General features: G+C 38.4%; 1 protein-coding gene across 2 annotated transcripts in view; it reads right to left on the bottom strand.

Annotated features, from left to right (window-relative positions):
* Nucleotides 1-3,544: 3,544 nt before the first annotated feature.
* Nucleotides 3,545-27,064, bottom strand: part of GPR155 (G protein-coupled receptor 155) — a 45,876-nt gene continuing 22,356 nt past the window's right edge. The window contains exons 8-16 of one of the 2 annotated variants that reach the window (XM_006744589.3): nucleotides 26,591-26,675; nucleotides 26,412-26,502; nucleotides 25,005-25,215; nucleotides 20,275-20,379; nucleotides 15,596-15,732; nucleotides 13,791-13,886; nucleotides 11,350-11,414; nucleotides 9,935-10,072; nucleotides 3,545-7,588 (exon numbers count right to left, since the gene is read on the bottom strand). In XM_006744589.3, coding sequence (XP_006744652.1) covers nucleotides 7,297-7,588; nucleotides 9,935-10,072; nucleotides 11,350-11,414; nucleotides 13,791-13,886; nucleotides 15,596-15,732; nucleotides 20,275-20,379; nucleotides 25,005-25,215; nucleotides 26,412-26,502; nucleotides 26,591-26,675 — 1,220 coding nt within the window. In that variant the 3' untranslated portion in view covers nucleotides 3,545-7,296. Of the gene's footprint in view, nucleotides 7,642-9,934; nucleotides 10,073-11,349; nucleotides 11,415-13,790; nucleotides 13,887-15,595; nucleotides 15,733-20,274; nucleotides 20,380-25,004; nucleotides 25,216-26,411; nucleotides 26,503-26,590; nucleotides 26,676-27,064 lie in introns of both variants that reach the window. The other variant, XM_031040491.2, reaches the window with a different exon arrangement.

Genomic DNA, 27,064 nt, shown 5'->3' with positions numbered 1-27,064 from the left:
AAAAAAAAAAAAAAGAATTCCTCATATCAGTAATCTTTAAAAAAAAAAAAGAAAAATTTTTTAAAAGTTCTCTCATAACAACCATAATCTGCCTGATTTTGCTCTTGTCTAATACAGGGCTGCCATTACAGAAGAAAAGATTATTGTCTCAAGTACTCAGTTAATTCCGTGTTTGCCTTACATATGGTTCAGTGTTAGGTTCTCCCCAAATCATGAAGACCCTTGGCCAACCCCTATACCTCTTTTCTCTCTCTTAATATATGAGGAAACTAAGGGTAAGCAGTGCATTCATTTATCCAGGGACACATACTTGAATCTTATTTCTCTCCCTAGGGCCAACATGTTTTCTCTTTCTCCTCCCACACCACCCTAGACTCAACCAGCACCATCTCTCACCTGACAACTGCAGTTAACTGTTTTCTACACCCATTTTTGTTCTTTATCTCCATTCACAGAGGTCACTGCAGCCCGAGTGATCTCTAAGGAATGTAAATCTAATCATGAATTGCCCTCTAAAACTTTTTAAGAAAATATTTTTTATAGCAAGTTTTAGATTTAGAGCAAAACTGAACAGAAAATAGAGTCCCACATATCTCCTGTCCACCTCCAACTTACCCCTCTATCAACATCCCACACTAGAATGGTACATTTGCTATAACTGATGAACCTGTATTGGCATATCATTATCACCCCAAATCCATAGTCTACATTAGGGTTCACTCATTGTACCTTCTATGGGTTTGGACAAATGTATAATGATATGTATTAATGATCATGGTATCATACAGAGTAGATTCACTCCTCTAAATATCATCTGTTCTCCATCTATTCATCTCTCCCTCCCCCTAATCCCTGACAACTACTTATCTTTCTTACTGTCTCCATAGTTTTGCCTTTTCTAGAATATCATATAGTTGGGAATAATACAGTATTTAGCCTTTTCAGATTTGCTCTTTAACTTACTTAGTAATATGCATTTAAGTTTCCTCCATGTCTTTTCATGGCTTGAGAGCTTATTTCTTTTTAGTGCTGAATAATATTACATTGTCTGGATATCTTGGTTGCTGATATTCACTACTGAAGGACATCTTAGTTGCTTCCATGTTTTGGCAATTATGAATAAAGCTGCTATAAACATCTGTGTGCCGGTTTTTGTGTAGACATAAGTTTTCAGTTTATTTGGGTAAATACCCAGCAACATGAGTGCTGGATGGTATGGTAAGAGTATGTTTAGTTTTTAAGAAACTGCCACATTGTCTTCCAGAGTGACTACAATTTTGCATTCCACCAGCAATGAATGAGAGTTTCTGTTGCTTCACATCCTTGTCATTAGGTATTTGTTAGTGTTCTGGATTTTGGCCATCTCCTTGGTGTGTAGTAGTATCTCATTGTTTTAATTTGCTGATGACATATGATGCAGAACATCTTTTCATATGCTTATTTGCCATCTATCTTCTTTGGTGACATATCTCTTCAGATCTTTTGCTCATTTTATTTATTTTTTATTTTTTTATTTTATTTTTTTAAAGATTTTATTTATTTATTTGACAGAGACACAGTGAGAGAGGGAACACAATCAGGGGGAGTGGGAGAGGGAGAAGCAGGCTTCCCGTGGAGCAGGTTGCCCAACGTGGGGCTTGATCCCAGGACCCTGGGATCACGATCTGAGCTGAAGGCAGATGCTCAACGACTGAGCCACCCAGGCACCCCTTTTTCACTTATTTTAAAAATCAGGTTGTTCATTTTCTTATTGTTGAGTCTAAAACTCTTAAAGAGTCATTGTATTAAGTTCCAGTCCTTAACAACTATCAACAAGATCCTGCTGATCTTCCCCATCTATATCTTATTACAGTTTTGCCAATGTTTTTTTCTTTTTTTCATAATCCCCTTCATCGATTTCACCCATCCCCCCATCTATCTCCCTTCTGGCAACCACCAGTTCCCTGTACTTAAGTCTGTTTTTTTCTTCTTCTTCTTTTTGGTGTTCATTTGTTTTGTTTCTTAAATTCTATGTATGAGTGAAATAATAACGGTATTTGTCTTTCTCTCATTGGCTTATTTCACTTAACCTTATACCCTCTGGGTCCATCCATGTTGGTGCAAATGGCAAGATGTCATTCTTTCTTATGGCTGAATAATATCCCATTGTATATGTACATACCACAACTTCTTTACCCATTCATCTATGGTTGGACACTTGGGTTGCTTCCACATTTTGGCTATTGTAAATAATGCTGCAATAAACAGAGGGGTGCATATATCTTTTTGAATTAGTGTTTTTGTTTTCTTTGGGTAGATACCCAGTTGTTGAATTACTGGATCATATGGTAATTCTATTTTTAACTTTCGAAGGAACCTCCATACTGTTTTCTACAGTGCCTGCATCAATTTGCTTTCCCCTTTTTAAAAAGCTCTTCCTATGCTGCTCTTTCAAATCCTCGAATGTGCCCAGTTCTTTCACAACGGCTGTACCCCCTGCTTGCACCATTCATTTCACGTGCTCCTCTTTGCGTCAGCAGTTCCTTTCATCCTTTAGAATTTTGCTGAAACATGAGTTCCTTAGGAAAGTCTTCCCCATACCACAGGGTCAAGTCTGTTGTTACAAACTCTCAGAACCACATGTGATCCTGATCAGAAGGGTAATTATATGTCTAACATCTGTCTTTCACAGTAATCTAGAAGCTTTATGAGGTTAGGAACCGTCTTTGTTCCCACCATTGTGAGCTCAGTATTCAACATTGGCACAAGCTAGATGCTCAATAAATGTTAAATGTGCATTCGAGTGGTGATGGAAATAACTTATACAGTCCTCTGTAAAGTTGAGCAAATTACTGAGACAATCTATCTGTACTACTTGGTAACCTGTGTAAAGTCACAGGTCCAACTTGTTGCCTTTTTCCATATTCAAAATGGGAATAAATACCTCCCTAAATACAAGGATTATTATAAGGATATGTGAATTAATTAAGGAACAGTTTGGGAGACTTTGACTCTGTAAATCCGATATGGTATTTGGGTTTTGGTAATCATGTGGGTAATTAATGCCTTGTGGTATATCTTAGAAAATTTAAGGTTTTCTTAAATTTCACATATTTCTTAAGTAAAAAATATAGTAGCTGAAATTAAGCTTTTTTTTTTTTTTTTTTTGGTTAACCCTTAAATGATGTGGTTTATTATTTACCACGGTGTAATAAACCCAGGGAATAGTTTAATAAATTGAGTACTTTAGAGAAAGCTAGTTTATTTGATCTTTGGTGAAAACATCAATTTATATATTAATCTTCAACCAAAAAAATTTTTATTTTTATTCCAGTATAATTTTTTATTTTTTTATTTTATTTATTTATTTTTTTTTAAAGATTTTATTTATTTATTTGACAGAGAGAGACACAGCGAGAGAAGGAACACAAGCAGGGGGAGTGGGAGAGGGAGAAGCAGGCTTCCTGCGGAGCAGGGAGCCCGACGCGGGGCTCGATCCCAGGACCCTGGGATCATGACCTGAGCCGAAGGCAGACGCTTAACGACTGAGCCACCCAGGCGCCCCTATTCCAGTATAATTAACATACAGTTTTATATTAGTTTCAGGTGTACAATATAGGGATTCAACAATTCCATCTATTATTCAGTGCTTATCAAGATAAGTGTACTTTTAATCCCCTTCACCTGTTTCACCCATCTCTCTCCCCCAACCCCAATCTGTTTGTTCTCTGTATGTAACAGTTTCTCTTTTGGTTTCTTTTTTTTTTCCTTTGTTTTGTTTCTTAAATTTCACATATGAGTGAAATCATATGGTATTTGTCTTTCTCTGACTGACTTATTTCGCTTAGCATTATATTCTGTAGATCCATATTGTTGCAAATGGCAGGATTTCATTCTTTCTTATTGCTGAATAATATTCCATTGTGTGTGTGTGTGTATATATATATCACATCTTCTTTATCCATTCATCTAATGATGGACACTTGGTTATCTATTGCAAATAATGCTGTAATAAACACAGGGATGCATATATCCTTTCAAATTCATGTTTTTGTATTCTTTGGGTAAATACTCAGTAGTCCAATTCCTGGATCATGTGGTAGTTCTATTTTTAATTTTTTCTTCCTATTTTTCATTTTCTGAAGGACCTCCATACTGTTTTCCTCAGTGGCTACATCAGTTTGAGTTCTCACCAACAATGCACGAGGGTTCCTTTTTCTCCACATCCTCGCCAACACTTGTTGTTTCTTGTGTTTTCGATTTTAGCCATTCTGACAGGTGTGAGATGACATCTTATTGTGGTTTTGATTTGCATTTCCCTGATGGTGAGTGATATTGTGCATCTTTTCATGTGCCTGTGGACCATCTATATGTCTTCTTTGGAGAAATGTCTGTTTGTGTCTTCTGCCCATTTTTTAATTGGATTATTTGGCTTTTGGTGTCAAGTTGTGTAAGTTCTTTATATATTTCAGATACTAACCCTTTTTAAGTTATGTCATTTGCAAATATCTTCTCACATTCAGTAGATTGTCTTTTAGTTTTGTTGATCAACCAAAAATTTTGTCCTAGAAATAATTATGCAGCCTAGAATTTTGGAAATTTAGTTCCTACTTGTAAAATTTGCCAAAAATAGATTCAACAGAGTGAATGTTTTCTCTTTTTAATTAATTACTTCAGGCTTTTCTCATACCAATCATAGAAATTTATCATCTCACCTTTTCCTGAAGAATGGTGATTACATTTCTGATCCTGAACTGTGTTTCCAACCATCAGACATCACTTGACTACCTACGACCAGTGGTCTAAAGTAATTTAATATTTAACGTCATATGAGAATTGAAGGGGCAAAAACTAAGAGCTATATCCTACATAGCAAACATAAAATAATAGTTTTACATTTTTCTTGCTTTTACAAACTTAATGTCATTAATTGTTATTCTTAAAATTCCAAGCACACTCTACCTTATTCCAAAACTATTGAAGTTTAAACAAAAGCTATTCAGGGAATTAATCAGAACAAAGAAATGAACAATTTACCATACTGAATATTAGCCTAAAAGCGTAATTTTTTTTTAAGTAGTCTCTATACCCAACGTAGGGCTCGAACTCATGACCCTGAGATCAAGAGTTGCATGCTCTACCAACTGAGCCAGCCAGGCACCTAAAAGGGGTAGATTTAAATCAAAATTCTATCAGGTAATTTTCTCAGCTGTGACCCTGCATATTAAATATTATGAAATGTGCAAAGGACTCTGTCATATTGATTCATTAACAAAAAGTGCTTACTGAGTGCATAATTGAGCAAGGCCCTGTGCATATAGATCCCCATGCATAGAGTCACGAAGAATGGAACAATCTCAGGAGACCCATTTAACAAAACATTGAGGGGCGCCTGAGTGGCTCAGTCAGTTAAACGTCTGACTTTGGCTCAGGTCACGGTCTTAGGGTCCTGGGATTGAGCCTCACGTCGAGCTCCATGATGGGCTCCATGCTCAGTGGGGAGTCTCCTTGTCCCTCTGCCCCTCCCCCTGCTCGTGCTCTTTCTGTCTCTCTCTCAAAAAAATAAAATCTTAAAAAAAAAAAATTGAAAATGTATAGAAAAGACCTCTGTGATGGCTTCTGCATTTTTCAGATTCCTCAAAGACAAGATGTTGGCAATGCAAGTTAAAATAGGTATTTTATTGAGAAACTCGCTTTGTCAGTGAGAGTAAAAGTTACAAATATTTTCATTTAACAAAATTAGCATATCCATAATCTTAAAAACATCCCTAAAAAGCCTTTGCTTATCTGAAACCTCAGATCAGTCAGATCCAGGGTTTTCTCTTAGTGTTTCCCATGGAAAAAGATGCTGCTCATTCCCTTCATGCAAATAACAGAACATGTGAAGTATGACTTGTTCACAAAACAAATTCTTCAGTTTGAGTTGCCTGCATGCATGTGAATGAATATCCGTACTGCTGTCACTATAAAAGTCTCCTGGTATAACAGTGAGGCTTTATGCTTACTCCTGAGCATTCTGAGACTTATAATGTGGTCATATGAAAAAAAGGGTCTTGCCGCAAGATAGTTCTGCTGAAAAAACATCTCCATTCCCTAATCATAACATAAAGTTGGTACACGTTAATACTACACAATAAAGTATAATTTACTTGTTAAATACACCAGGCTTCCATGCAGATTTTTTAAAAAAATTACATATTTGTTGCATTAAAAGAGCAATGATTTAAATCTATAAATTATTTTCTAAATGGCTTTTACATGAGACATTAAAAGTATGAGAAAAATAAATACTTGCAACATGTTTTAAATAAGTTAAACCAGTACTGACACCTAACAAGTAGAGGTTCAAAGGTCATGTGAATAGATCTCTTTTTAATTTATTGAAGATAAAGCTTATCTGAGGGCAACACTGAATAATTTTCAAGTTTATAGGTTTTTATACATGGCTCCTTTAAAAAGGCTAAATTCTAGATGTAAAAGTAGGATGTTAGGTTTAGAATTTTTAAATCTTGATTTGAACTATATAGATTTTTTTCTTTTTAACTACAGGGAATAAAGTGATAGGGCTGTCCTTCTGCACTGTGATGCTTTGTGCAAACACCAGAATTGATATATGACAATAATTTTGTTGATAAAATTTAAACAAAACTGCTGAAATTATTTTTAGTACAAAAGTTAAAGATTAGACTTCTGCTGATGGACTTTGGAGATAATATTTATGGTGATTCTTCTTCGCCTCCTGTGGCACAGATTAGTATTTTGGATACAAAAATAAGAAAAGATGAACTTCTAGTTCATCTAAAAACTTCTAGTTTTTAATGAGTACTATTTGTCAAGAAAACGGGAAAAAGAGAATAAGAAGGCCTTTTATCAGAATCATTAAAATTCTTTTTCAGGAGGTGCTAGCAATAAGTGCAAAGTTATCATAATTTAACGTCCATTTCCTGCCAGCGGTACACCTGCCAAATTTGGCAATTTAAAGCAACAGTACATTGGATGTTGACTTTGAAATTATAGCAAACAGATGTGGGGAGCAATGTTTTAAAATGTTGGCATAACTAGTTTATAGTAGTTATTGTATTTATTATCAGAACTTTAAATTTTGACTTGGTTTTCTCTTTTTCCTAAGTCAGTTTCCTGTGTGTTTTCCATAGACATGAAATCACAAAATGTTCGCATGGGGTGGGAACACGTCTCACCAAATTTTACAGAAGAGGCAACTGAGGCTCAGAGAGATTATGATTTGCCCAAGGTCACACAGCTAATAAGAAACAGATCTGGGGCTGGAATATGGCCCAGGGTTGTCTCCCTCATAATTTAGGTCTTAGGGGATGGGGATGAATGCTCAATCTCTTTATATGTTTCCTGTGGGGGTGTGTTTGCATTAATAGCAGGAGGACTCTGTTCGGGGCTCTTTTGAAGAAATCTATAAAACAAGTACTCGTCCCGAAATTCATACTCGTTGGTAATATGTTGGATGACTCCCCCTTGCACCAGTCTATCTCCATATATCACAGCTTCCCCGCGGTCGGAGGCAAGGCCGACTTCAATGAGCCAGTTCACCATGTCACAGCCACAGAAGGTCCCGACAGATGTCTTTGCACCACACCTGTATGTCAAAGGAATGATTCACCCATATGTTCTGTAAACCCGGTATCAGCACTGCATGATAGAGGACAAGCAAGGAAAAACAGGAGACAGGGAAACACAGCATGATAGTTAAAAGTGTGGCAGGAATGAAACTATTCTGAATATAAAGGGTTTGTTAACTCACCTGACCCTAGAAAGATCCACCAGAAAAAAATAAAATATGCCAATAATGCTTGTGAAAACAGAAACATGTAAAAAAAAAATGACATAAGTAAATGCATCTACGAAGAAGCATTCTTTTTATAGTAGCTGGTCTTTTATGATCAGATCCATTCTGCAGACAGCTGAATAGTGTTCATTTTATGTTATACTCTTAGGTATAATAAGTAACTAAATTGTCTCGGGAACATTTAATAATATTTTTTACAAGCTCTTAAGAAGTGACTATTTTTACTAAACTACTCAAATCAAACGTCATTATTTTCTGTTTATCACAGTGCCTACAAACAGTCTTTCTTCTTGCCTTCAGCAGCAAGACATTCTTACTGATACGCTTGTCAAGAATTTGCATTAGGAAGTAAGGAAGGAATAAGTGTGATCTGTCTTGCTACAAATGTAAGGTCTTTAAAATGTACTTTGATGATGAATCTATTTCTTGATTATTTAAAATCTGTCTTGCTAATGCAAATGTGGGGTACCTCACGTATGAACAAATAAATAAGGGGAAGGGAAATGTTAAAGAACCAGTTCAATGAATTCTGTAGGTTTTCATACAAATATGTAAGAGACAACATGAATCTGTCCACAAGCATTAGTCAAGCTGTAAAACCTGAAGTGCTTGACAACAGGAAACAGCGGATGAAAATCAAGATGAAATGAGAAATCGGTGACAAACATTTTAGACCATTTAACCACCAAGGAGTATAGCGTTTCATAGAAAAATTAGAAAAGAGGTTAATATACATGAAAAATCTTCTCAAGTACATAAATCAAAATATTTTAACATCAGTATTTTGCTTAGTAATAAGATATCTTAATTTATGCTTTGCCACGCAAACATCACTTTGAAAAAAAGCCTGAATATTACCACCTCTGTCTGATCCTTCTCCCTGCTTGTTGATTTTTAACTTATAGCCTAACAAACACCTTGTAATCCCAGACACCAACTGAATAGCACTTGCTTCCTGATGACTGACCAGGAAGCTCCAAGTGCAGCGCATGGAACTGTACAGAATGCAGAGAATGTGCCGTCATATAGGACGCACAGCAGCACCATCAGCCAGTGTCCGCTCAGCTAGAAGCAAGAGCCATGCTTCTGACAGTAGGCAGTCACGGTGGGCCTTTCTGAAGTGGAGTGCCCTTTCTTCCTTTAAAAAAAACAATTGTAAATTGTTGGAACTAGCCACAGATGGAACTTTGAAGTAATTCTGTTTGGCTCTTTAAGGGTAAGAAACTCACTTTTCTTCATAGTTTACCATTTCCAGAAACTGAGCTTGCACCATCATATAGATTTTGCTATCCACTTCAAAGACATGTTATCTAACTTCAAATAAGAGGAAAACAAAGGTTTAGAGAATCGAACTGGCCTGACGTCACATAGCTAGTAAGTGGCAGATTCAGGACCTGGCCTCTGGTATCAGTGCGCAACCAGTGAGTCCCCTTTCCACTAGCTATACCAGGCCTCCTTTTGGTTATAATAAAATATACTGGCAGAAGAGGTTAAATATATCACCCTGAATGGTAATCTGCATAAATTTTTAAATACGTAGTTATACACATAAACATATTGGGTTATGTTGTGTTTTTTTCCCTCTTTTATGACAACCAAAAATCATGGCACTTTAACATTCATTTCCTGCTGCATCCTCCATACCTTGAGGATTAGAAGAATAAATATGATGTCATAGACTGAAGATTAGGACTTGAAGGGAAAAATAAGCAGCCAAATTAATTAAAATACAAATTTCATTTCATTTTTTTTGACAATGTCATTAATAATATGAAATAACATACCACTAGGAGATGGAGAATAGAAAGCCACTTCTGAATCCAGTGTATCTCATAGCTTTGTGAGACACTAATGGCCAGCGTGAAGTGAATGTTAATATTTCACGACATCTTGGTTCATTCTAAATTAGTTTTCACATTTTATATGGAAATCGGCAGTTATATAACATTTAGAAAGTGTAAAAATTTTATATATTCTGTTTCTTAAACTATAAACTGACCCATAGCTATTTTCACTTTTACATGTAAACATGCTATTGAAAATAACAACCATGTAGTTAGTTAAAACCACATTACTTAGCCTGTTACAAACCAAAATTAATCATCTAAAATATAATTATCTGGAATTTGTACTTACCTTCTTTCCTTGACAATGTTTCGGATGCAGAGGTCACGGTGATAATGGATAAATTGCTGACAGGTCATTTTTATTTCCTCAGGAACAGGAGAACCCCTGTTTTCTGCTGTCTCTTTATTATTCCATAGGAATTCAAGTCTAAAAACCAAAATTTATGGAGGCCACTTTTAAGGAAATGAAAGCACTGAGAGAAAACCCCTTCTTGCTTATCACCTCATCAACATGGCTCTTTCAAAGCTAACATCTAAAACATCCAGATCTCGTTAGTCTCCGAGGCAAAGACATAACCTGCACTTGGTTTCCTGGTCCAAGCAGGTAGGGTGGGGGTGAGGTGAGGCAGGGTGGGAGACTTGAGACTTGAACGTTTTATAAACCCTCCTGACATATTTGATCCATTTCAGTTTCTGCCAATAAATGAAGGTCTTTTCTTATTCTACATTCTACTGTTTTAAGTTGCAAAAATTACTTACAGAGATCAAGTATTTTATTTAATCATTTTCCAATTTCAGTACCAAAGAGACAAATACTAGGATCTGGAATACAGCACATTTCTGTTTCTGTCACCTCGGACAATAGATCTGTTGACTATTTTACCTGATCAACATTATGAAGCTGTTAACTAAGTTCAATGACTTTCCTATTACACTTTTCCTCCTTAATGAAATGATTATGACCCTAGCAACTACATCTTAATAATGTGATGATGTTAATGATGACAAAAAAGAAGGAGAAGAAAGAAGAGTGACCATATACTGGGTACTTTTTATATAGTTGGTTGGATAAATTCCACTAGTACTTCTAATTTCTACTAATTTTGACTTTGAAAACAAATGAGGATATACAAAGACTTGTGCCCCCCTTTCCTGCCACTCCCAAGTTGGAGAATTCCCACTTCATTATTATATTCACACTATCACTGTTATTATAAAGAAATTCCCAATCGGAATCTAAAGAAACTCTTCACCAAGCAAATAAAAAACAAAAGTTTAGCAAGAAGAGAATTTAAGTTTTCTATAAATTGTCAGTTTGATAGAAAGAGAAATCCTATTGTCAAAGGAGAACCTATATTGTCAAATACAGACCTTTGGGGGCACACCATCTATTATTTCCATTTCTAAATACACTTCCAAGTTTCATTTTACTTTATGTAGTTAATGGCATAGGTAGAAGTCAGCATCCATCAATTCTTGGTAAAATGCAAATGACAATGTTGGATTAATAGGAGTTCTTCCAACATTTTCTCTGCAGTTATTTACAACAGATATGTGAATCAACATATAACCTTTCTGCAGTGTTTAATTTACCCTTTCTGTAGTCTCCTAGCAGTTACTAAAGGCTTAAAAATATCAGTATCTTAATAGAATGGCCTTGTCATTACCTTTACTGATACAGGTTTATTTCAAAACTAAATTTACCTTCTTTTGAAAGGCAGAATGATTAAATGTTTGTCCAATCCAAAGATGCCAAAGGAAATAAATCCCTATGGAAGAAGAAAAGTTATAGTTATGAGTTCAACACTAAAACATTAAGACTGGGAAGTTATGGAAGTCACCATATTTAGTGCGGAGGGAAGCAAATCCATAGTGATTAGAGCAATATTGTAAGGCAGGCCCTCTAAAGTTTAATGCCTGGAGGCAGTTATGATACTTGGCTGCCTCTTTCCAGTCACCTATCCTACGAATTATGTTGGATAACCAGTTTAAACCAGTACTGAGCGATCACATCTTCATGCTAGCTTACTGAAGAAAAATGGAAATATTTAAAAGTTTTATGTCGGGGTGCCTGAGTGGCTCAGGCGTTAAGCGTCTGCCTTCAGCTCAGGTCATGGTCCCGGGGTCCTGGGATCAAGCCCCGCATTGGACTCCCTGCTCTGCGGGAAGCCTGCTTCTGCCTCTCCCACTCCCCCTGCTGGTGTTCCCTCTCTTGCTGTGTCTCTGTCAAATAAATAAATAAATAAATCTTAAACAAAAAAATAAAAGCTTTATGTCTTTTTTCACCTCTTTTTAAAAAAGAAAATAAATTAGCTCCTATTGTGCTTAGGTATTTATTATTTTTCTGTTAACACTTGAGAAATGATAGAATTATATAGTATCTGGTTATAATGAAGTAACTGAACAAACTTTATGTGAAATGAAGTTGGCTAGGTGCTTAGGGAAAGGCTTTGAAGGATTTGGGGGTGATGAAGCAAAATGGCACCAGAAGTCAGCCACAGATCAGGACAATTGGGACTGCTTGGAGAGGCAGGAGCCTGCGAGCTGCCATTTGTCAGGCACAGTGGGATAAGGATCTAAGTGCAAGTTGGTGGGAGGTGGGATGGAGAATGTAATGTATTGCACGAAGGATCTACCTTTCTTCACCCCCAAACTACAAACAACCAAAAAGGAATGATCTTACTACAACACCTATATAGAATGTGGTGGTGGTGGTGGTGTGTGGGGGTGTATATCTCTCTCCTTTGAAACACTTGGGCCATTAGCTGTGGGGGCATCATTTCAAATGCAACATTCCTGGCATTAGCTTCTTTGTGAAGCCTTCTCAGTGCCAGTCTTGGGGTGACTCAGCCTGGAGTGGCTTCCCTGAATACAAAATGCTGAGTGAGACTATGAGTTTTCAACCTAGTATTTTATAGGTCTTGGGTACAGAATCAGATCTTACATAGAATCACAAAGTGAGGCGGGCATCAAGTAGCTTGGGATACTCAAGTCTATCTGTAATAAACTGAATGGGTCACTTATCTATCTGGACAGAGTCATTTTGCTCCCACAATAATGGCAAAACAAACGGGAAATATTTCAAGAAATTAATGTTAGGGGTGCCTGGGTGGCTCAGTCATTAAGCGTCTGCCTTCGGCTCAGGTCATGATCCCAGGGTCCTGGGATCAAGCCCCGCATCGGGCTCCCTGCTCAGCGGGAAGCCTGCTTCTCCCTCTCCCACTCCCCCTGCTTGTGTTCCCTCTCTCACTATCTCTCTCTGTCAAATAAATAAATAAAATCTTTAAAAAAAAAAAAAGAAATTAATGTTAGGGTAAAAAGTGTGGGACTCTTTACTGATAAATGTTAACTGACTCGGTTGATTATTAAAACCCCGTGATTTCAAACACAATATTTTTTTCAACCCGATACTTAATCTGGGGACTAATATTCTCTAATTAAAAGGTAAGGGATTAAAAACAGAATCACATTTTGAACTTTACACATAAAAATATCTTCCCAATACATAAAACATCACTTACTCTTAAATATCCATTTTAATAGTGACATAAAAACAATAGCACCTATTATATTAGTTCTTCATGGAATTTTAGTTTCTAATTTGTAAACTGGGAATGATAATGTCTACTTTGTAGGTATTCTTGTGACGTTTAAGCAAGATGACTAAAGTATCATGCTTATCCCTGGCCAAAATTTATTTATCTACCACATGATTTTCTAAAAAGATTTAAGTACCTATTGTTCAAGAAACATTGAAATGTAAATGAAATGATGTTCATCAATTTAAGTGATGAAACTAAAGGCTCAGAGAAGGTAAGTCTTCTTCCCAAAGTGACTTATTAAGACCACCACAAAGTTTAAAAAGAAGCTGGAACATCTTGTCCCTGCTTAAATTATCATTCTTTATTTTAAAACCAAAGCAAAAAACGATTTGGTGTTTCTGACTGAAACACTGCGGGTGCATTCTGAGGACTTGAACCAACACGGAGACCGGCAGCCCCTGCCAGCTGTCATGTACCAGCAGCCGGCAAACCAACTAAACCCTTTCGATTTAAAAGAAAACAACAACATCCGCACCACTGCCCCCCAAACAGCCCATCCAGGAAAACAGAAAAAAGCCTTCCAAGTTCTCAGGGAATAAATACCTGGCCAAAGTTAAACACAGCACAGAAAAACTGTAACTCAACATAGAGTCTTCCAGGTTCTTGGTTGAATAGCCACCACAAACAACTGGAAAGATTCTGTAAAGGAAGGTGAAAATAGTATTTTAAAATGAAGCTAGCTAATCATTTCTCTCTATCCAGAACACAGTACAATAACTTATCTGCTTAATAATCAGGCAGAAAAAGACTAAAAGGAAAAACACCGACAGAATATAGAGGCTTTGTCTTTTGAACAAGAGGTGTCAACCTCTCCTCTTGACAGATGTCATTCAAACAGCATCTAATTTGATCAGACTTGAAGCAAGAAGACATGCGCCATAATACAGAAGCTTACATAATACATCAGGACTGCCGACTAGCCTAAGACAGGACTGATTTTAAAATTAGTTCTACACAATCAAAACAATCACATCGCTAAGCAGCCGTTCTTGGCAGCATTTACTTTTTGATTATTTTTCTTAAACAGCAGTTAAAATGGTGCTGGCTGATAGCGTTCTATGTAACAAGCATCCCCACGTAAAAAGGTTTCTTCATACGTTATATGGTCCATCTCCCATCTCTAGGCAAGTTACAATTGAACCATCTCAAAGAATTATATAATAGTAACTGATAATTCACAAAAAAGGACATAAAACTAATTCTAAAAGCCCCTAGTAATCAGAGAAATGCATTGAAAAAATAAAGTGCTATATTTCACTTACAAAATTATCAAATTTTAAAATTTATAACATTCAGTGCTGGTGAGAGTACTTTTACAAATCTATACTACTCCTTCAGAAAACAATTTGATAGAATGCATCCAAAGGCACTGAAATATTTGTACTCTTTGATCCAGATTTCCCAACCTTGAGAGTCTATCATACGGAAACATTGCATGGAGATGTTTATTTAAGCATTTTGAAGAACTAGGAATAATCATCCCTAAGAAAGTGGTTGAGAAAATGATAATGTATCTCCTCTATGGTTTATTTATTTTTTTTATTTTTTTATTTTTTAAGATTTTATTTATTTTTTATTTATTTGAGACAGAGAGAATGAGAGAGAGAGAGAGCACATGAGAGGGGGGAGGGTCAGAGGCAGAAGCAGGCTCCCTGCCGAGCAGGGAGCCCGATGCGGGACTCGATCCAGGGAGTCCAGGGTCATGACCTGAGCCGAAGGCAGTCGCTTAACCAACTGAGCCACCCAGGCGCCCTCTCCTCTATGGTTTATTAAGGAGCCATTTAAAGTAATAGTTCGGAACAACTGCGTAGCAAGATGAAAATGGTTGACATAGGTGACAAAGCAGGGTATAAATCTGTATGACAATTAGAACAATGAAAAAATGTATTAAAAATAGAAGGTGGTAATCTCACAACTATCTATTGTATGAAGTAGTTGTGTTATTTTCATAACGAAAAATTCTGTTTAAAAGCTTATTTATCTGAGGAATGTCTCCTGCGAGACCACGTAGGCATTTACCCACTGAGGTCAGTCTTGGAAGGAATACGTTAGAATAAGTGGCCCCGTACACAGCGTGGGGATACCTGGTTTTACCAGATTCTAGATTCAGAGAATAGAGTAAACGACTCTAAGCAGAAGAGGCTATTGGGGCATTTAGGCAGCAGAGTGCTGTGAATTCTTCATTCCCCTTGCTCCCCAAAACAGCTCAAGATCAGGATTCAGATTGGCCTCATTGCCACCCACCCCTCCCAGAAGCAGCAACTAAGTTTCCCCCAGATGCCTGAATAAAATCTTTTCCAAACATTTAAAGAAATGGCCCCAAAACAAAAATCAGAAGAAACATTTACAGCAAACAGGCCAATAATGAGAAGTAAACACAGCAACACATGACGAGTCAGTTGCTGGTCTCCACTCTGTAGATACTGCTCTTCTTCCTGGACTAACATGCAGGTCTGGGAGTTACAGCGACTCACACAATGATCATCTATAAGACAGTAAGTACAACAATTTGTAATCAGAGCTTTTTATTTGAATGCATTTTAAATTCATAATGACTTTCGAAGCAAACCAGTGCATATGCACATTCAGCTCAGCATCAGTATATTATTTTAGATGAAATCTGAGGAAGGCTCCTTCATGTGGTCTCAGGAGAGTTCTACTTGTCAAGTGGTTTCATCTGACAAAATACAAGTAGGATGCCATAGTTCCCTTCTACACTATTTAACGGTATAACACATATATTTTTTAAGACCAGGTTTACTGTATCTACTTATAGAATTTTTCTTTTCTTTTTTTTTTAAGATTTTATTTATTTATTTGACAGAGAGAGAGCAAGAGAGGGAACACAAGCAGGGGGAGAGAGAGAGGGAGAAGCAGGCTTCCCGCTGAGCAGGGAGCCCGATGCGGGGCTCGATCCCAGGACCCTGGGATCACGACCTGAGCCGGAGGCAGACGCTCAACTGACTGAGCCACCCAGGCGACCCCTCTACTTATAGAATTTTCTACACCAAGAACACACAAATACTTTTTATTAAAGTAGGATCATACAAAGGCACAGTTTGGCAGCGTGCTTTTTTTTTTTTTTACTTAGCAACACTGGGTGATTCCCTCATGCCATTAGCCGTTATTATAGCCATTAGCTATACATTATAAATATATATATCTTAATTTCTTTTTTTAAGGCTCAATTAATAGCTCATGTTTCATCTGTAACAAATCTACATATTGGTCACGGATATCCTAGTTTGGCTAACTGTAATACAAATGTACTACTCCCCCTTGCCTTTCATTAAAGAGTTTAAAATCTGCCTTAGAAAAGACCTTTAAGAAATCAAAACTGTTATACACCATTCTGTTGACATGCAGAAGCAAGTCCAAATCACAGGTATGACCCTTTTCTGGCCTAGACTAGCTAGAGGGGAGGGGCCTTTCTCAAGAAACCTGTGTTCTCCTCCACTATGTCCATGGCCCCCAAAGCAGGGGAAAACATTTTTTACGAAATGGATGTCTAGTCTAACATACAGTCTGATTTTAAAAAGTCAAAGATGAAAACCACAATTTTATAGCTCTTAACCCTCAAGGTAACCATAAAAATCTGTATTTCCTAGAGCCCCTTTCCAAAAAGGGACATATGCAGTCATTAAATGTGGTCCAACATTGCGGCTTAGGGCACGGGGGAAGCGCACAGTGTTGCTATGTGAAAAGAAAGCAGGCTGCCAAACTGTCTCTCTAGTATGATCCTACTTTAATAAAAATTATTTGTGTATATCTTAGTGTACAAAAATTCTATCAGTATATATAATAAACCTGGTCTTAAAATACTGCATACAGATATGACAAAAATGGATAAAAATAAATTTTATTATCTTTCATTTGCCTTTTTTACGCATTGCAACATTGCTTTTGCCTTTGTGCTGTGCCAGTGTTTGGGGGATGAGGAATTAATTATACTGCTAAGCTCTAAAAATTCTCCCTTGTTCATGGTTTGGTTTCCTCTAGCCTTTCTTTATTTCAGGCGTAAGGAATGATACTAAATTATATGAGTAGATGAAGTCCATATGTGATGGCTTTCTTTCTATATGACTTTTACAAAATAGGATCAGAAAATGAAAGAAGCTCCTACATAAAAGGCTTTTCAGGAATCAGCATTATTCATGAAGAAAATGGCAGATAAGAAAAGCATAATTTCCGGAGACAAAAAAATTGTTAAATTACATATTGAATTTGTTGACAGACTTTACTATTAGGTATATTGTGTAGGGAGAAAACATAAGGAGAAAAGCCTTGAGAATTATGATGTAAAGTAAAGAAACATTAGTTTAGGAAAGTGGCATACAAAAACTGAAAGACAGTTTAACTGAACACCAAATGGGGTTTCCTAGCAGAAAGTCAGTGAAGGCCCAACATCTGATATATTTTCACTTCTTTCTATAGAAATGTGAGTTCCACTATTTAAGATTCATTACTAGCCAGTAGACAGCAGCCAAATATAAACCCTGCTTGCCTAATAACAACCACTACTACTGCAACTATGTTTAATGAGCATTTACTATGTATTCCACACACTGTGCTAAGTGATTTGCATACATCCTTATTTATAATCCTCACATTTCTTAAATAAAAGTGAAATGCCTTTGACAACAATACAGTTGACATATATTTCACCATGTCCTAAGAGGGCTTTTGGGGGTTTCCCTTTCTAACTTAATTACAAATAAGCATAATCAACTGAAAGTGCATTGCAATTTCACATAAGTGTGTTCAGTTGTTTTAAATAATTTGAATTCCATTGTGCGTGCATGGGGATGATCCAAGATGGTGGCATAGGAACACCCTGAACTCATCCCCCATAGATACACCAAATCTACCACTCTATACGGAATAACTCCCACCTAAAAAGAACTGAAACTAGCTGGCCCGCTTCCTCCAACACAAGGGAAAAATGGCCACATCAAGCCAGGTAGGAAAGGCAGAAATGCAATCTCACCGAAAAGCTCACCCTGGGTACAGTGACTCACAATAGGGAAGGATCTCACAGGCTTAGAACTTCCTGAGGAGTGAGGGGATTGTGCTCCACATCAGGGACCCCAACCCTTGGGACCTGTACCAGACATATGAGGCCCCAAGAAAGTCTGGTTCTGGAAACATGGGGCTTATGTCCAGGGGGCCCAAGGGCTACGGGGATCTGAGATACTCCTTTTGAGGGGCTCATGCATGGACTCACCCGTCTGGGGAACCAGCACAAAGGCAGCTGTTTGAGAAGTGACTAGATTATATGTGAAGGAGATTCAACTGCTAATCTTAAAAGATTCACTGGAATTTTTCTTGTGGATGGAGCTGCTGGAGAGTGCCAGTTTTTACACTCTCCCTCTACCTTGCCAGGGTAGGCAGGTGCGTGCAAACATAACATGGCTCAAACCAAGGCACATCCCTCCCAGAATGCTCTTCTCCAGCTCTGCTAAAATTGCAGGTGTGCCTCGCCCCGGACGCTCTTTCCTGGCACAGGCCTGTCCCACACCCAACACTCTCCCGCAGCCTTGCTAAAGCTGGTGGGTGAACTCAGTCCACACAGAGGCCACCCACTTGCCTGGCTCTGGTGGCTGCGGAGGCTTGTGCTTCTAGGCTCCACGGGTTTGTAACATTTGGAAAGATAGTTCTGGACAGGATACCACATCCTGGGCAATACACAGACAGCAAACTGAAATACACCCCCAGAGTGCACATGAAAAAGACCCATTTGATCGCCCAGGAGCTTTAACCTGAGGGACAGGCTTCAGGTTAAAGCCACACATCTAAAGGCTACAGAAGCACTCTGGAGGATGCAGGCAGAGACAGCATCTGTGCAAACCCCACCCCCCACCTCGGCCTTGCCACAGCTCACTGGTATCTCCCAGAAAGGATCTTTTACACTTGACTGAAGCCCTGATTCTTGGCAATTGCACCCAGGGGATACCTTCAGATCTCCTGGTCTAGAGGTCAGCAAGGTCTACGATTGTGGTCCCACAGGACTGTATATATTTGCATACTTTAAGAGCTGCTGCCTGAGAATCTGGCTTCCAATCAGCCTGAATCTAGGTCCCTCCCTTCGCACCCGTCCTAGCACACCCTCAACAACTGGGACTATCAAGAATAAGTCAGGCTAGATAATCACAAAGGGTCTAGAGACAACCAAGAGCTAGGGCAAGGTTGAAAACAGACTGGTGGTTATCAGAGGGCAAGGGGGTTAGGGGAGGGTGAAAAGAGTGAAGGGGGTCAGTTGTATGGTCACGGATGGTAACTAGACTTATTGTGGTGATCACTGTGTAATATATACAAATATTGAACTATTATGTTGTACACCTTATACTAATATAATGCTACATACCAATTTTAGCTCAAACAAATAAATAAACTGAAATTCAGACCACAAATGTAATTCAGTCTTCTACTCTGTATGTCAAAGTTCATTACTTTCAAAGATTTTTCTTATTTTATAAGAAAGGGTATATTTAAAGTCTATAGATTCAAAATGTAATTAAGCACTAATTGGTCCTGGCCCTGAAGATGAGTGGGGGAAAAGTCTTAGCTGCTAAAATAAGAAAAGAGTCCCTCCCCAAAAAAATGGTACTTGGGGCAAACTTCTTGGAATTATCACATGGGTTAAATTTATTGGAAAACATGTCTATAATACTACCAATTACTATATTATAAGAACTTAATTTTTTTAATATTATTTTTTTAAGTAGGCTCCATGTCTAGTGTGGAGCCCAACTCGGTGTCTGAACTCACAACTCTGAGACCAAGACCCGAGCTGAGATCAAGAGTCAGATGCTTAACCAACTGAGCCACCCGGGTTCCCCGAACTTTATTTTTTTAAATGAGTATCCTATCTATGCACAATTATTATCCTATTAGCACTTTTCCCCATCTTATTTGAGAATACATAAGCAGTGTAGCTTCTATGAAATCCTGAGCCGAAATCTTTTACGGTGTAAGGAGAGGAATCTTCTGTTCCTTAGGCCCATCCTCATGGCCTGGAGGCACTTACTTTTCTCAAACGAAGGAGTCACAAGCCCACTGGCGCCTGTGTTTCCTACTGTCTCGGTGGATGGGCAGTGCAATCCACCATCTCCCATTGAGCAGGAGCAGCAACCTATATAGATAAAATAACATAGGAGAATAAGGCCCAACCACAACAGAAATGGACTTCAAGAGATGCCAAACCAGACCAAACCAGACAACCCACCCACTCATACACACACACAAATTTCCCATGCAGCCACAATGGAAATGTGTTCACACGGTGTCTATCAAGAAGAATTTACATGTGCTTATACGGAGGTTAACATTTAAGGAGTGGCAGGAAAGGACCAGCTCCTCTGTATATTGTCTCCTCGTTGCATGACAAGGAAGAGTGTTTTAATCCATGCTGCTTTTATTAGTTACCACTGTGCTTTGAGAACTAAGAATTTAAACACTTTCTTCAAAAACACCTTTTTTTCATCACTCCTTAAAAACACGCACTAACGCTCTATTGTTTACTGTAGTTAATTGAAGCTCCTTGGCCTGAATTTGAAAGCTCCTGAGGACTTGGCCCCTCTTACCCTATCCAACCATCCCCACTGTTCAACAAGGCGTCTTCCTTCTTTCCGGACAATTCTTTAGTGTCCTCCACAAACCCCATGCCTTTTCGGGTCCGCAGACCTGGTTAGACACATGTGCAATTCCCACTCTTGTTAATTCTTTGAAATCCTCTCCTCCCTTATGTTCAGCTCAAGACTTGCTTCTTTCAAGAAGGTGTTTCCTTTTTTTTTTTAAAAGATTTTATTTATTTATTTGAGAGAGAGAGAGACAGCACGAGAGGGGAGAGAGTCAGAGGGAGAAGCAGGCTCCCTGCTGAGCCAAGAGCCATGTGGGACTCAATCCCAGGACTCCGGGACCATGACCTGAGCCGAAGGCAGTTGCTTAACCAACTGAACCACCCAGGCGCCCAAGAAGGTGTTTCCTACTAGTCTAGAAAATGCAGTCAAAACAATTCTATTTTTTCATCTTTTCAAACATATACTGCTGAAAAGCTCTTGCTGCTTTATAGGTAGATTGGTTTATGGAAGTTCACTGAGACATCTGCTATAGAGCTATAGTTTCTCTTCTACGTAGTCAGAGGATGCATGCAGTGTCCTTTAAACACAGATATAAGACATGGTGCTCCTTGACATGGATTCTTTTTTTTTTTTCTGGTGTGGATTCTAATAGATAATAAGTTCAGTGATAAATTGTATTAAAATTTAATATGCTAGAAAAAGGAATAATGCCTAGGCTGAAATTTTCATTGATAATATGACTTAATTCTTCAGCAGTGTTCTTAACAGAAAAAGATTTCAAAGTATAAAAACTACAATCTATAATAAGCTATTACAAGTGTCTTTCTAAATTTAAGATAATGATGCCATCTCAAGGTTAAAATAGAACCACAGTATAATAGAAAAGAAAATACAGAGATCATCTGGCCTAGCCCTCCTATCTTCAGAAATTTGAAGGCTTAAGTCAGCTAAGATGAAATTGTTCAGAAAACAGATATAAAGCCAGCCCATTCCAATGACATACATACCGGGCATGCACGTGGGTACTCACACATGATTACAGCCACCACGAAAAGTGCTATGGCGGTTTTTATCTTCTAACATAAGAAGGATACATAACTAGTGTATTAGCCTTCTCTTTTATAACTAAGCCTTTGATCTCATATTAAAAGGTTAATAGGTTAATTTCCCTTTTAGTCATAATTCCACACTTACAACATGTGCAAATCATGGGTCTCTGACAAATGCCTAGCAAGGAATAGAGGTGAGTGAACTATTTTGGGAAACCGAGATTTGGGGAGGCCAGGCTGGACATCAAATGTGTTATGTGTTAACACTACTAGCAAAGCAGAAGAGAGCAGGATTTGCAGGAGGAGAATAACCACACGGATTTTCCCCTCGGAACATGGGTGAACAGGCAAATAAACAAGTACTTTGCCATGGCAATCTGTAGGGCAGCTTCAGAAAATCATGGTGCAGGGGCACCTGGGTGGCTCAGGCAGTTAAGCATCTGCCTTTGGCTCAGGTCATGGTCCCAGGGTCCTGGGATCGAGCCCCGTGTCGGGCCCCCTGCTCAGCAGGAAGCCTGCTTCTCCTTCTCCCTCTGCCTCTCCCCCCACCCTTGTTCCCCCCCAGCTTGTGCTCTCTCTCTCTCAAATAAATAAATAAAATCTTAAAAAAAAAAAAGAAAATCATGGTGTAACTTATCCAGCCATGTATCTACCCATCTATTAACAAATATTACTAAACACTTACAGTAAGACTGATACCACGCTAGGTGCCGAGGCTATAATGTTGGGCAAATCAGTCATAGCACTTATAGTCTAGTGGGTTATACAGATAGGTTCAACAGCAGTTATAAAACAGTGAGATACAAGGAGAGGGAAATAGAAACACTAAGGAAGATTTCCTATGGAACCAAGCGATAGCTGTCCTCTGGCTCTTTATTTATTTACATTACAGGACAAGCTGGTTTTCCTGCTGGAGATGACGATGACTGAGTTTATTTATTTATTTTTTTAAAAGATTTTATTTATTTGACAGAGAGAGATATAGTGAGAGAGGGAACACAAGCAGGGGGAGTGGGATTGGGAGAAGCAGGCTTCCCGCGGAGCAGGGAGCCCGATGTGGGGCTCGATGTGGGGCTCGATCCCAGGACCCCGGGATCATAACCTGAGCCAAAGGCAGACGCTTAACGACTGAGCCACCCAGGCATCCCCTGATGACTGAGTGTAAAGAACATCTATGGTGCACTTTATTTGCTATTTTTAAAATACAGATAGAGGGGTGCCTGGGTGGCTCAGTCAGTTAAATGTTTGCCTTCGGCTCAGGTCATGATCTCAGGGTCATGAGATCAAGCCCCATGTCAGGCTCTGTGCTCAGTGGGGAGTCTGCTTGAGATTCTTTCCCTTTGCCCGCCCCCCCTCCCCCACCGCCCCACATGCACTTGTTTTCTTGTACTCTCTCTCTCAAAATAAATAACTAAATCTTTAAAAATAAAATACAGGTAATGGTGGCAGCAAAAGGCTCTGGGCTTAAGACACTTTGTTTTGTGTTCCCCCCACACACTGTCAGGCCTTCTGTAGCCAGTTCTGGAACACTCATGGGGGAAGAAGACACAGAGAGCCAGCTAGAGCTGTGGTCCGCAGGATCCTTTATAGGATCACTGTAGCTGTCCACGAAGGAAGTGAGGAAGGAGAGGGTACTGGGCAGCATCCGAAAAGTACTCTAGACTTCAAGAAAGCAACTTTTAAAATTTTAGTGAACACATCATAAAGAGAATCCTTGAACCTCCATTTTAAAAGGGAAAATGGTCAAGAGGGCTCAAAAGAATGAAATTCTGATGCTGAAATCACAAAGGATCTAACAAAAAAATGAGCGAGCACCATTAATAATATGAACTAAAGGAGTACTGACCGAGGCAGGGATAATGGTGTAAGTCAAGAAGTGGCAAACTACAGTCCTGTGTAGGAGGACCTTACAGTCCTATGAAGTAAGGATTATCATCATCAGATATGTAAACTGAGGCAGAGGGAACTTGCCCAAGATCAAAGAGCAGTAAACTGTGGAGTCAGGACTTGAACCCAGGCAGTCTGGCTCCAGTCCCCGTTTTTAGCCACTGTCCTCTATACTTTCAGTTTGGCATGGAGGAAGGGAGAGAGGGCGGAGAAGGCAACATAAAATGGTAAGATCTGTGGGACTTTCCTCTTTTTACAACAAAGATAGGTTTTTTAAATCTTACTCTCTTTTCTTAATTGTTCACTTATTGACATTTACAATTAATAGTTTTGAGATCAGTCACCCTAGATGCCACAAAGTCTCTGAACAAAATAGGTACTGGCACTTACACTCCCAGGCACAATGCTTTATGTTTATGAAATCTCCACAGGCACCAGGGAGTCCAAAATGCATACTCTTATTGCTGAGTTCCCTTCGCGAATTGAAGTTGTTAACACTTATTAACAAAGTTACTAGTTAGGAACATATGTTTACTTAGAGGATTGGCAAACATTTGCTGTAAAGGCCCAGATGATAAATATTTTGGGCTTTGCAGGCCCCTGGGTCTCTGGTGAATGGCTGAACTCGACCAACATAGCGTGAAAGCAGCCCAGGGAAAATACGTAAATGAATGAGCACAGGTGGTTTCGAATAAAACATTATGACCACGGAAATTTAAAGTTCATATAGCTTCCAAGTTTTAGAAATTTTTAGGAATTTTTCTTCAACCCTTTAAATATGTAAAAATTATTCTTAGCTCTTGGGCCACACAGGACCGGGTGGTGAATCACATTTGGCCTGCAGACCATGGTTTGCCTATTCCTGACTATTACTGACTCCTTAACCAGGTCTTCTTGAGTTCATTTTATTGATGGTGCTCACCTGATATTGTCCAATTTACAAGTGTTTTAAGTGCTTAGTTTCCTAGAAAGGGACTTCCTTCAGTTGTTACTTTCTCCTAAGCTCTCAGGTCCAAAGAAGTTTTAGGATTTAACATAAGATTATCCTCATAAAAGATTTATAAATGTGACTCTAATGAAGAACTCACAAGCTCTTTCTATTATTGACTATTATTCAAGTCCCTCATTTGACAAATACACATGATAGTCAAGATATAGTTCAAGAAATGTCCCTGAAGCAAAACATTTAGGATACATGCTCTACGGACACGTAGGAGTTTCTTTATATGTCAGGATCATACTTGTTTCTGGGATAGAACTTGTAAAAGGTTCTGGTTCATTTGCTGGCACTGGACTCTCCTCAAAAGCGGCGTTCCCAGGCTCTGCTGCTTTGTGGTTCTGAGACTGGTTGAAACCTTCATAGCGTCCTGCTTGGGTGGTGTGGTTCATACACATGAGTGATATGCCAGCTATCGTGATGCTGCAGAACAGGGTGACTGCTGTGATGATCATCTGCCAAAAGTGCAAAGAGACATCAGGCCACGTTTCACAGTCCCAGCTTGATCATCTTAGTAGAGTAGCTGAAGGGAACTTTTGTTTGGTGGGAAATGCAGTATCTCCACAGCTATAAATGCTCTAGAACAGTGGTTTTCAAAAAAGAGTAAGAATATGAAAGGGAGTAAGTTACTTGAGGAGAAATTAGGATTTGCTCGGAATCCTAAGATTTCTAGATGCTTCTTTCACTATCCATCAATGTCACTGGTTTCCTCTATAAGTAAGCTAAATGATTGCTTACAGACCTTTTTTATTTCAAAGTGTTTGCTTGCTTTAATCCGTAATTCAAGCGTACTTCAACTAGAGACTCTGTTATGGTAATAATACTAACCATAAATAATTCTGGCTACTACTAATTGAATACTAACAAATGCCAGCGCTAGTCGAAGTCTTTTATATGTGTAATCTTATTTATTCTCACAACCCAATAAAATTCAAAATTACAAAACAGAAAAAAGAGGATAAGAAATCAAAATCTTTTGAAGGTTTGTTTGTTTGTTTGTTTCAAACACACATCCTTGGGTCCTAACCCTAGAGAATTCTGATCAGCAGATACACTATTGCTTCTCAAGCACCTTTTTCCCCAGATACTTACTGTTCTGAAATTTATAATAGGATTGAAAGTCAAGAACACGGCTTTTATTATTACTGCTAACTTATTAAATAGCTTTAAATTAATCACTCTTTCCTCCAGTAGAGGAAAGATAATTCATAAGTGAGTTTAAAAAGACCCAGTAAGTTTCGAGCATTTGGAAATCCTCAGCTAAAAATGGATGTAGGGGCGCCTGGGTGGCTCAGATGGTTGGGCATCTGCCTTCGGCTCAGGGACCTGGGATTGAGCCCCGCATTGGGTTCCCTGCTCAGCGAGAAGCCTGCTTCTCCCTCTCCTTCTACTGCTCCCCCTGCTTGTGCTCTCTCGCTCTCTCTGTCAAATAAATAAATAAAATCTTTAAAAATAAAAAAATAAAAACGGATGTAGACCTATAAAATCTTTACCACAGTTTGAGTTGTGACTTAAAGTGATATAGGACCACCAGTGGGGTATGCAGTAAATTGGAATAGATTTTCAAAATAACTTTAATGTAAGTATAGCAAAACACAGGAACAAGCGAAAAAGAGACGTTCCCAAGAACAGAACTGTAACCTCTTCTTACCTGCTCCTTTCCATAAAAGAAGGCTGAGTCAATGCTATCTCCACTATGTTTTCCAGTTATCAGAAGAACACCAACAAGGAGAGCAGGAATTCTGTAATAAGGTTTAGAGAAAGAACGAGAAGATGAATAGTAACCGTGTATATGGAAACATGTAAGCAAGCCGAAAACTATCAACTTACCCCCAGCCAGATATTATGATGATTCCAACAGGAATTTGTACACTCCCTCTCTTTTTCAAAAGAAACAAACAAATTGCCAGAAGGCCTAAGAACATGAAACAGAAATTGAAAGGTAGATAATTACTCTCAATGTTGGTCAGACCTCATAGAACTTTAACCAAGCTTATTTCAATGGTAGTCTGTGGTTTAGGCCCTAGAATTTACTCTTTCTAAATAAATACTGTCCCCAATATTTTGAAGCAAGTTTGTCTCAAAATCATTCGTTTTTTCCCTCTTGTGTTATTTCTTTACTCAAATCTTGTTTTATATATGAAGAAATTTTCAAAAGCCCAAATCAGCTTATTCTTTTGACTGGTATTCGGAATCTATATATTTGTTAAGAAAAAATTTTAACTGGATACCAAACAAGTCTAAAAATAAAAATACCTTCACTCTGCTGGTGCAAAGAAAGTATAGGCAATTCTTATCCAGGTT

This window comes from Leptonychotes weddellii, chromosome 3 (assembly GCF_054177405.1).
Source record: "Leptonychotes weddellii isolate Sample4059 chromosome 3, ASM5417740v2, whole genome shotgun sequence".
NCBI lineage: Eukaryota > Metazoa > Chordata > Mammalia > Carnivora > Phocidae > Leptonychotes > Leptonychotes weddellii.
The sequence above is the reverse complement of the archived record's forward strand: the minus strand, read 5'-3'. Positions and strand labels throughout refer to the sequence as shown.